This window comes from Aegilops tauschii, chromosome 3 (assembly GCF_002575655.3).
Source record: "Aegilops tauschii subsp. strangulata cultivar AL8/78 chromosome 3, Aet v6.0, whole genome shotgun sequence".
NCBI lineage: Eukaryota > Viridiplantae > Streptophyta > Magnoliopsida > Poales > Poaceae > Aegilops > Aegilops tauschii.
Window position 1 is genome coordinate 19,399,133 of NC_053037.3, and position 11,933 is coordinate 19,411,065.

An 11,933-nucleotide genomic window follows, 5' to 3' on the forward strand; every position below is an offset into this window, starting at 1 on the left:
AGGTGACCTCCAATCATAAGTTTGAATTAGTCTTGTTATAACTTAAAGCTACCCTCTATGATTGTGCCACATTTAAGCGTCAACACACACGTCGTCTCATTTGCTTGCTCTGGGACAAGCAGCCCGAAGGGCTCCGACCTCTGACATAGTTACACCGCCGCGCCGCATGTTTTGGGGGAGCAACCCAACAACACCAAGCTGGCTGGCGACATCGGAACGACAGCAGATCTGCCGATGAACTGCATGAAGGTCTGGAGGACACAGGGTCAGTTGAATACAAGGAGGTGAGAGGCGGTAGCCAGAGTACCTGGCTAATCTATCATTCCCTTTTCTTAACTTGGTCCAGGGTATGATCTGACTGCAATCTATATACGTAGATACCTCTGTCTAACTCAGTCAAGTCTTTCTCTGCATCTAGTCCTCGTGTTCTCATATAATTCACATGAGCAAAAAATATTAGTAACATAATAATGGCTTCAAAAGAAAATTCGCTGGTTTTCTTGAGAATCTTAACGTTTGCTGAGTTTATCAGATGTGCTGCTTCGGTTGATGGTTGAGGACCTCCAGTTTCTGTGGACCACACAACAGTTGTGGAATGAGACGAGGTCCTCATTGGTGGTGTTGATACTGACAAGGAGCAGCTCAGTGCTGAATACGAATGGAAAAGTTGGTGCCCAGGAAAATGGTCTCGATGGGCACCCTGGCAGGAGCTGTTCCCGCTTTCGTGTAAAATTCAACAAAATTTTGTGAATATATCAACAGCGGCTGCATACCACCTACGGGCAGTGAGAACATGTATGGGATGCATGGCCAGGTCCCCGCGTCTGCCCGGTTTGCAGCTCAAGGCCGTAACCATGAAAGCTCTTGCTAGCAACAGGGACTGCTAACAATGACTGGAAGGCCATTGAGAAGATGACATGTAAGCTGAGTTGCTTCTGGGTTGTGTCATGTGCCAGTGGTGGGTGAGAACAGGAACGCGGACTATTTTGGCCATGTTTATTTTTCTCTATGCCAACACGTTTGGTTGCTGCAACTGGTCAGCAACAGTTGGAAGGCAACCCAACTGTTGGAAGGCAGCTCTACAGGATAGTAATTACATTCTTAAATATCTAAATATGAGATAATACAATGAGGTTAAAACCGTAAGCCTGACAAGAATTACATGTACACTGCTGCTAATGGTTTTGTCAAATATTGTTTCAGCATCCACCAGAGCCTAATGCACATCATGGTGAAGACATCATGACTTGGACAGATGCATAGGATGAAGCTGTTGTCGAGTGCACCGGAGAGAAGAGGAACGGCCGCGGCGGCATCTCCAGTTCACCCATGCTCCTCTCCAACATCTCTATAACCCTGCTCATGGATGGGCGGCTTTCAGGGTTCATCTGTATGCACCACAATCCAACCAAGGTCATCCTTCTTACGATTTCTTCAGTTCTATATTTGGCTTTGGATCCATGCAACTCACTCGCCAAATTATCCCAAACCCAATGTGGAAAAAATGTTTCACTAGAGCTGTCTGCCTTTCCTTTCTCATCCTTCTTCCCTTGGACCATTTCTAGGAGCATCATCCCATAGCTGTAAACATCAGACTTTGTGGAGACGAGTCCAAAGCCTCTAGAGAACACTTCTGGTGCGATGAAACCAACCGTCCCTCTCGCTTCGGCCATTGAAAGGACGCTCTCCTTGAGGTGGCATAGCTTTGCCATACCAAAGTCTGCAATTTTGGGACATAACTCATCATCTAGGAGGATGTTGTTAGGCTTGATATCGAAATGGATGATGCAGGTGTTGCAACCCTGGTGTAGATACTCCAACCCTCGTGCGATACCGATCGCAATCTTTAGGAACACCCCCCATCCGATGGCTTGTTTGGAACTCTCTGAATAAATGTGCTTCTGCAAAGAACCATTGGACATGTACTCGTATATAAGTGCTCGGTGAGATCCATCTAAACAAAAACCGAGCAGACTGACAATATTAACATGAGAAGTCCGGCCGATGCTCATAACTTCATTCAGAAAATCTTCTCCATTGCCTTTTGATCCTTTCAGTAGCTTCACTGCAACCATTCTACCATCTTGCAGGCTTCCCTTGTGTACCACACCATATCCACCTTCTCCCAGCTCATCCTTGAATGATCTTGTTATTTTCTTCAGCTGTGAGTACTTGTACCTCTTCAGGGCAAGAGATTCGCATTTTCTTAGCATTTCGTCGATATTTGATGTATTGCTAGAGTAAATTCTGAAGATTGCTGATCTGATATTTTTCCTCTGCCGGTACATCAGACATGCAAGACAGGCGAAAACCAAGATAGACGCAGCAGACAGCGAAACTGAAAGTGCATTAAAGGTACAGTTAGATGTGAGCAATTGAGCATGAAGCAGCTTAAAACATTATGTATACTATGAACCTTACCTATCAAAGTGAACCTCCTGTTGTGTTTAGTATCTGCATGAAGATGAACAGATTATCAATATAGTGATGGTATTGCATATTCTGACAGAAAATATGCATCTCATGGCAGGCAGCTTACCACAAGTCGACTGGTGCATGCTACCGTCTGAGCAAAGGCACGTGAACGCTGATGTGTTGGCATCGTAGCGGCACCGCCCACCGCTCGCCTTGCAGGCATTGCAATCGCCGACGGGCTCCCACTCCAGTAGGAACCCGCCCTTTATGAGCTGTCTATAATTGGCCGCCGTCATGCCTGCCGGCTCCGCCCCGAGCACCGGAAATATGGCGGTCTCGCAGCTCCCTTCATTCGCCGGGGGCTGGCCCATGCCGTAGTTTCCCCCGAGGTACACGTACATGCCTCTGGTGTTGGGGCTGCAGTTGGTCACCGGGGCAGCACCAGGCGGCGGACGCCTCTCCTTGCAGCTGTACAGCACGTAGAGCTCCCTGTTCCTGCGGCTGATGCTGAACCTGTCGGTGATGGCGAAGGCCGAGGACACGTTGAACAAGATGTTGCACGCGACATCGGCGGCCACGAGGACGTGGACGACGACAAGGGAGCGGTTGCCGTAGTCGATGTCAAGGACCTTCATGTAGGAGGTGCCCACGAAAGCGCCGGCCGCCGAGTCGTTGCAGGTGAGCTGGAACGCCGGCGGGCCGCAGGAGAACCTGTCCTGGCCGGCCAGCCAGAACGGGTACGCCAAGGTGAGGTTCCCGCATGTCACCGGCGGGCAGCCTGCGTCTTGGGCCGTGCCATTGGCGGCGGCTGCCGGTGGATGCAAGGTGGACAAGATTGGTAAGATTGTTAGGATCAGTAGCAACGAGCTGGGATGCATGCCTGAATTTTGGATATTTCTTTCGTGTGCAGCGGAAAGCCTTCAAGAACGTGATGATTTGAGACTATAACAGTTCATCCTGGTTTTGCACTCAAGTTTGTGGTGCAGTTTGGACTTGTCTCGCCGCGTGCAGCCGGCTAATTTGACTTTGGCATTCCATGCCAAAAATGTCGTCTACCAGTCTATGTAGCACGAGATATATACTTCTGGATGGCCAGTCTCTCTCTAGTGTTGAACTCTACTTTTCAAGGGTGACCCGTCTCTGAGGGTGTGTTTAGTTGCTCGCATCATTTTTTGCCACTTTACATATATACTTGTCCCAATTCAAAAAAAATCGTATAAGACCTGGTCATACACAGCCAAACTAGAGACCCAGTTTCCTGTGTGATACCTGACAACCGAATCTCAAAGCAGCCCACCCCCTTCCCTGCGCTCCCCTGCTCTTTCAGCTTCTAATCTGAATCCCATTCATCTTCCTAACAGAAACCCATCTCTGCCTTTTGCATCTTGACGGCGACGGCACGGCAAGATGACGCCGCTCGACGACGGCAGCGAGGCACCGGATAAAGGTACAACAGCCCCTCCATCGGAACCTTATCTGCCTGCCTACGGCTCCACTCATGGTGAGTTCAGCACTAGTACAATCCTCTTCCTTGAAAATTCTTCGTTCTGGACCATCTTGATTAATCACGGCAAGACGACGTAGCCCGACGGGCGGCAACGAGGAACTGGATCAAGGTACGGCGGCAACGAGGGACTGGATCAAGGTACGACAGCCCCTCCACCGAAACCTGCTCTGCCCACAGCTCCACCCATGGTGAGTTCAGTACTAGTACAATCAAAGATTTCTTCTTTCTGGAAACCTCTCCTTGGAATTTCTTCTTTTTGGACTATCTCGATTGATTTGGTTCCCCTCGTAGCAATTGGCAATGAACACAATTCCACCGAGGACGAGCAGCCCACCAGGGAATGATGAAAGTAATGCTCCAAGAGTTGGGATGTGCTTTGAATCAGAGTAAGCGGCATACAGGTTCTACAATTCTTATGCTCAAACCAAAGGATTCAGCATTAGGAAGTGCCACCTTAAGTGTAGAGCAGATAACAGTTCAAGTTCCAGATATTTTGTGTCTAGCAAGGCAGGTGTGAAGGCCACTAATCCAACACATGTAGCCAGGAAACAACGAGCTATTTCGAGTACTGCTTGCATGGCTCGTGTTCAATTCAGCATCACTCGGGAGGGTATTTGGAGTGTTCAGAAGGTAATGCTCGATCACAATCATCAGCTTGTAAGTCCAGATAAGAGGTACATGCTTAGGTCGCAACGTCAACTGTTAGATGCCGACCGCCACAAAGCAAATGAGGACATCGGGAACTAAACAAGCTGAAATATATGATTTCTGTGAGCTTTGGTATGGTAAAGATGCAGTGCTCTTCTTGCAAATGGATTGCAACAATTATTTACGAAGTGAGCGCTCGAAGTATATGGAAACCAAGGGTGCACAAACATTAATGGAGTATCTAAATAACAAGCAAGCTGAGGACCCTTCGTTTTTCTATGCCATGCAAATAGCTGATGATGATGGTACAATAATGAATATCTTTTGGACTGATGGACAAACTATCATGGATTATTCTATCTTTGGAGATGCTCTTTCCTTTGACAACACATTTTCAACAAATAAGTTTCAAATGCCATTTGCTCCGTTTATTGGTGTTAATCATCACAAGCAAACTATTCTTTTTGGTGCAGCACTGCTTTATACTGAAACTACGGATACCTTTTAGTGGATTTTTAGAACCTTCCAACAAGCTATGTCTGGTAAGCAACCTAAAACAATATTCACTGATCAATGTGCTGCCATTATAAATGTTGTTGGAAGGGTTTTCCCAGAAACACGACATCGCCTTTGTTTATGGTATTTGTATCAAAATGCCGCTAAACACCTAAGCCAAGTAATTAGCGACCATCCTAAGTTTCTTACTGAATTCAAAAGATGTGTGTATGAAGATAGATCAGTGGCACTCCTCTTATCTGGACCACTATTGTACAAAAAAAAAACTATCATGATAATCCATGATAGTTTGTCCATCAGTGTACAATAATGAATATCTTTTGAATCCAGTACTCTTTTGGACTGATAGTAGTCTTCCTGGATACAAATAATACAGTACTCTATTGTACAAAAAAAAAAACTACTCCCTTGCATGCAACATCCAGGTGTGAAGGGTCGAAGATGGCCAGGAACCATGTTGGCTCTGTTGAAGTGTGAGTGTGAGGAGGAGACTAAGGAAGTAGATTGATATTGTTCTTCCTGAATTCAAATAATGAAAAAATGCCCAGTTTACATAGTGCTTAGTCCAGCCACTCAGTCTCTAATTTACAGAGACTCGGTTATATTCTACACTAATCCAACAACACAGAGACCATGATAGACTACAACTGTTCTTAAATATAAAATACGCGTGTGGACCCCAGCTAGTCTCAGGGCATATGCTCATGACAGGTTTCCTTTGAAACTAGCCTATAGCTTGCAAGTTAGAATTGTTACATCAGCATTCTGTAGAATGACTTCTCATCAGGGGAATGAGAATATGACGGGGACGATGTGATACCTTCAATGCATCCTGGATAGGATCAGTTACTAGATACTTGCTTTGCCGACTACTTGGACCATCAATACTGCAAATAAAAGAACAAACTAGTTAGTTCTGTAAAATGAAAATGTTACCATTAGCTCCATCTCAAAGTATTATGACGATCCAAAAAATAGAAGAGGAAATAGCTGATACTGAATTTAGAGTTTTGAACATCACTACCAAACGGAGCAAGCCGCAACGACCGCAGGGAAAAAGGGCAACCCATTCGGCTCTGCCGGTCCTCACCTCCCACGACGCCGACACGCCTCAATGGCGTGGCGCTTCGCAGCGCAGCGAGCCCTAATCACGAGGGGGTTTGAGGGACAACATGTTGGAAATCTGCCCACAGGATCGATCACATCCAATAACGAGGAACGCGCGCATAAAAAAAAAACTTTGGCCAAAGGCACGTGTCGTGCCTCTTTTCTCTTTATTTATTTTCTCCTTTTCTCCATTGCATGATTCTACCACAAGATTACCTAACAATCTCCCCCTAATTTTGACATGCCATCTTGCATGTGCTCCGTCTTGTCTTGACTCATTGTTGACTCACGACTTGTCGACACCTCGACTCAACCATCATGTCCGTACGCTAAGTATGACCCACATGGAAACATGCAGAACCTCCTTGCTCCACATTCTTGTGCCACCGTCATTGCTTAGCCTCTGCCTTGCACTCGGTCCACACCATACTTATTGTACTTGCTTGCAGCAGATCTACTCTCCACTACTCGCACACATCCTCGCTTTATGATGGCTTCGCCTATCATCGTCCGCCTTCGGCATCACACCGAATCCACACTGGTCGCAACCAGGACACTCCACGAGGACATGGACACATGACTCACGGAACACCGCGCACATAGCTTCCACTTCAACGAATCAACGCCAAGATGAGCACTTGGACACGGCAATGACTCACCGACACAACGACGACTGATCATGCAAACTTGCTTGGCTCCTTGACTCATCCGACTCTCTCGGACAATGATCTTCATGAGCTTCAGCGCCGCACCTCGGCACCACCTCCCCATCAACGACCTCCTTCCACCGTCTTGTCGATGATAGACTACGGTCTCACTCCATGTCGCTCCGGCGAACCACGATCGCCTGGTCCCCTTGTCGCTGCACCACCCAGCGACTTCATCGCTCGCCCCGAGGTGCTAATAGGTCGCCACCCTGGGGCAAGCGCAGCTTCAAATCTTGAACCTTGCTCAGATACCAATTGTTGGAAATCCGCTCACAGGATCGATCACATCCAACCACGAGGAACGCGCACACACAAAAAACTTTGGCCAAAGGCACGTGTCGTGCCTCTATTCTCTTTATTTATTTTCTCCTTTTCTCCACTGCACGATTCTACCACACGATCACCTAACACAACAGGCATGGAGGAGACAAAGAAAAGCATTGTCCAGGCTGCTACCAAGCCTATGGTGTAAGTTCTACTCTCTCCCCCTTCTTGTTAGTTGTTCTTGTTGTTTGAGGAGAGATGATGTTCTTCCTGCATGGCTAAGCCATCCATTTCTTGGAGATTATGACAATGCGGTTCTGCTCCGATGTATAATACATTTCACACATGTTGCTTATTCAATTAATTTTGTTCCCTCACATCAATCATTTACTATGCTTCATCCACAGTACTTTTACCACAGATTGCACAAACGCTATGGTCTGTCCATTGTATCATGCCATGCTCTACTCTCACATGTGTTTTATCACAATGTTTACAAACTAGAAATCATTTTATCTTATAAACCAAAATTCCAATTGAAGAACCATTTGCTTATTTTTGCTTTTAGTGATAAGGGCTTTCAAAAAGGACCATTCTTGAATATTCATCCTCAACGGCCAGCTTCGGATGGTTAATCAAGAAATTCAGGGCAAGTAGGATGGATTTTCCCAAAGATATAGGGAAAATCCATCCTTCGACTGGTGGTAGGATGGATTTTCCCTATATCTTCGGATGGATTTTCCCTATATAGAATGCTTGTTTTTGTATCCTTAAATATCTTTGGAGATAGGTCTAAAATGTAAGCTCAAGCAAATATCAGGGCAAGTTGCATGTTTATATATCTTAGGTGTGAATAGAATTTTCTATGTACAGATAAGGTGTCTACAAGGGGTTTATACTTGGTATTGAATAGCATCGGTCAACTCAATAGGCATCTCATGGGTGCTTGGTAAAATAGCATCTTTACTTATATGTATGCATGATTTTTTTTGTATATATTGCGCGTCTTAGTTTGATTTGTATTCATTTCAAACCTAGATATAAAAGTGATGTCATCCATATATTTCATTCTTAAGAAAATCACATCAAAAGATAGAATCAGAACTTGTATATTCAAAAAAAGGAGTCATCAAGCATTCATTCAAAAAAATGTTAATCATGTATTTGAAAAGGTTAAACATGTGTAGGAAAATGTTATTAATGTATATGGAAATGTATACATTTAACATGTATAAAAAATGTACTGTGTGTATGAAAGAAAGAGTCAATTTCAAACAAAATTGAAAAATTATATTAATTTTGTATTTAAAAAAGTTTAAACATGCATAAAAACAATGTTTCAGATGTATACAAAAACTGTACAACGTGTATGAAAAAACAAATTCTGATATATACAAAGAATGTACATTGTGTATGAAAATAGTAGGCATGTGTTAAGAATTTGAGAAATAAGCAAAGAAAATAAATAAAAAACAGAGTAAAAAGAAACATAGAAATTTTGAAAATATTAAAAATGAGAAAAAAAAAGATAAAATGAAAATGGCAATGAAAAATGAAAAAAAACAGAAGAAAACAAATAAAGGAAACAACCGAAGAATATGAAAGAAAAACTGAAATAAAAGGAAAAACATTTAAAAGTGAACAGCGTAACCAATTGAAAACACACACTATAGTGATGGGCTGGCCCAGTAGTGTAGTGCTCGTAAATGCTTTACGCGAGACCGAAGGTACACTCGCTATAAGTGAGATATAGCATTTGCGCCAAAATGCCGAACAGGTGACTTCATCATGAGGAGAGCACACACACTGGGGTCAATTGGCGATCACATGCTGCCTCGTGTGGCCCGGCCCACCAACTCGAACTGGTGGCACGCTTGGGGCATCTCCCTTCGGTTCGGTCCCCTAAAAAATTCCCTTCGATTCGGTTGATCTTTTGACTTGACCCGTTAACCGTTGCCCTTTTGGAAAAAGTTAACTAATTAACAAATTTTGCGGGTTTCAAAAAATTTCATGGATTTCAAAAAATTCAGGAACTTGATTCTTTTTGTTGGTTACACGGATTCAGAAAAATTCATGAATTTAAAAAAATATGCGGATTTGGTAAATGTTCAGAAAATTGAAAAGGCTTTTGAATATTAAAAAGTTCATAATTTTTTTAAAAAAAATGAATTTTAAAAAATATCATTAATTTGAATAATAATTAAAAAAGAACAAAATGTGTCCTAGAAAAACCAGGGGAAAACACCTAGAATAAAACTGATAAACCTTCTAGAAGGTTTCCAAAACCGGTGAGAAAAACCAAACAATGCGAGCATATGATGCGAAGAGATAGTATTACCCATACCTGGGCCGACCCGTTACAATAGAACATGCTTCGGAAGGGTGTGTGCCTTTTACCATAAGCCGTGTATCCGGCCCATGAAGCGCTAAATAGGATATGGCTCAATCTGCGGTCACATCCCAAACACACATAATTGGTCCGCCGGCCCGAGTCTTCTCCCTTCGATCTCTTTATCGAAAAGTCCACGTGCCTGGACACCATAATAGTTCTTAGTTTTGTGATGAAGGCGGTCTAGCTAAACTGCCATTGTTACATACAAGTACAGTTGGCCACGACTCTAACTGCCCCCGTCAAAGCTTTCTCTCACACCGTCGCATCAGTCCTCCTCCTCTTCCCCACCCAGCAGCCTCGTCAGCGGCAAGAGGGGTGGAGACCCGTCTATTTGTTTCTTTTTTCTCCTTAGGTTTTGTTTCCCCGACGATATCAAGGAGGGGGTGGCGGTGATGGCGTGCTGGCATAAGGTTTCTCCGGTATCTCCCTACCTTGATGGCGTCCGATCTGGCGTCGATGAAGGTACCGTGAGAGTTTGTGTACCCGGATCCGTTGGCTCTCTTTAGATATTGGTGTTTGTTGGCTGTTGTGTGATACTTCTGCAAGATGGATAATGATCTTCTTCCTTCCCAACAAATGCGAGTGGCATTTTTTTTGTCAATGGAGTTTTCATTGATCCAAGGACTTGTTGTCATGACCAAGGTGCATTTGTCGTCTTTAGTTCCCAGAAAACTTGGATGGCTCATGCGCCTAAAGAAACCTCAAAGAGGATTTCCTTGGTGGAGTCCTCGTGGCGGTGATGTTGGTTCCTAGATCCAACGATATTCTTCTTGGTGTGGATGGTTCTCGTCAACGGCAACTCATTGCAAAGTGTATTATGTAAAATTGCAATTATGTCGCTCTTCTCTGGATAAAGCAGCTTTGTGTTCCAAGAAGTGCAAAATCATCATTCGTACCCCCCCCCCCCCCATTTGCACAGTTTTGGATGGCATTCCAAATCCGGGTCGTGAGCCTCCATATACAACAGATGCGGGGGACTCTTTGCAGGAACTCCACCCCGAAAATGGTGTTGGTTCCGTCTATCTTGTCGCCTCCCCTCCCTCACTTCAACGTCACATGTGTCCGCTTCCGGCCATCCCGACTCCCCATAGGCAATGCTACGGACACCACCTCAACTGGTGCGTGCCAGTCTGTCGGTTCAGAATCGGATCCTACAACTTCAATGGTTGATGCACCTCCGATGTTCGCCCACCAGCACCTCGTCCACCCTGCCGGCGATGAGTTGGGCGCATAGTTTCCAAACTCTATGATGTCGCGTGCAACTGTTGAACTCCTGCTGGTGTCGCAATGGCCCTTAGTGAAGAGATAGAGGAAGAAGAAAAGGATCATGTTGTTTCCCCTCCTCCCTTCGTCCCGGCGGCGAATGAAACTTAGATGCCTTCCCAGTCGTACACGGGACCAAAAACGGTGACAAGGTAAAAACCTATCCTTTGCCTTGCATTCAATTTGTTTGATTTATTCGATTGAACGTGAGGCGCTGTGGAAAAATAGCGGAAAATTTGCAATGTTTGTGATTTACTAGGATTTTTTTAAGTTGGGGGAGATCTACCTTCAACGATGAATCATTTGTCGAGAGTATGATAGGTGTTTGCAGCGGGACAAATGATTTTGATCTTAAGGGTGCACCGTTGTCGCCTTTTGATCAGTTGGATATGGAGTATCTTATTTGTTTGTGTATGTGTTTCCTCTCTTTGCCACTTTTCTTCGTTCCTGATTGATCATCCATCTCAAAAATTGAATCCCCTTGACCATTGTTGATCATATCCATCATGCAATATTCTTAAACATGAATCGGAATGGGCCTAGCATCTTGCTCCTAAAAATGCATATATTTTGTAAAAACCCATAGTTGGGGGAGGCATATGCTCGAATGGTGTTAGCATCCGCTGCCGGTGGTTGCCATCGGCTTCCATGTCCGTTTGGAGGTATGGAGTCTCATAGCTAGGTTGTGTCCATGGATGCATTTTTGTCCTAGATGAAGTCCTCTGGGATGAACCCTCCCCCCCCCCCCTTGGAAAGCCATGTCCATGGGCGGGACGATAGGCACAAGGTGGCCCAAAATTACGATGAGAGTTTTTTCGATCTTTGTTGAAGGAGGCTTTGACAATTCGACTACACCAAACGAACCAACTCCAATGTGGTTATTGATGGTCAATCGATTTCTCAAATTTGAGATATGCAATCTGAATTGCGAATACCATATAAAGTACTTGATTAAGGCAGTGGGGTCCTGATGACACATGGTACATGAGGTCTCGCCAACTCTGTGTCTATGACAAAGAGTGGAAAATGCTAAAACTTAACCCAAAAAAATTCCAAACCCTAAAAAAACTGGCATAGGTGGTATTTAAGGAGGGACCAAGGGGGATTCGTCCAG

At 44.6% G+C, this 11,933-nt stretch overlaps 1 protein-coding gene across 1 annotated transcript; it reads right to left on the reverse strand.

Annotated features, from left to right (window-relative positions):
* Window positions 1-1,014: 1,014 nt before the first annotated feature.
* On the reverse strand, window positions 1,015-3,502 carry LOC109776622 (LEAF RUST 10 DISEASE-RESISTANCE LOCUS RECEPTOR-LIKE PROTEIN KINASE-like 2.5). The gene is made up of 3 exons (XM_020335281.4): window positions 2,540-3,502; window positions 2,422-2,454; window positions 1,015-2,338 (listed from the first exon to the last, which is right to left on the reverse strand). Exons 1-3 carry the CDS (start codon window positions 3,291-3,293, stop codon window positions 1,227-1,229), a joined length of 1,899 nt encoding a protein of 632 aa, XP_020190870.1. The 5' UTR covers window positions 3,294-3,502; the 3' UTR covers window positions 1,015-1,226.
* Between the last annotated feature and the right edge of the window lie 8,431 nt (window positions 3,503-11,933).

Excerpts from the sequence above, each read along its gene's own strand:
- LOC109776622 (XM_020335281.4), bottom strand. The coding sequence starts at position 3,293 with ATGCATCCCAGCTCGTTGCTACTGATCCTAACAATCTTACCAATCTTG. Across the intron at positions 2,455-2,539 it reads CATGCACCAGTCGACTTGTG|ATACTAAACACAACAGGAGG; the intron begins GTAAGCTGCCTG and ends ATCTTCATGCAG. Across the intron at positions 2,339-2,421 it reads CAGGAGGTTCACTTTGATAG|TTTCGCTGTCTGCTGCGTCT; the intron begins GTAAGGTTCATA and ends ATGCACTTTCAG.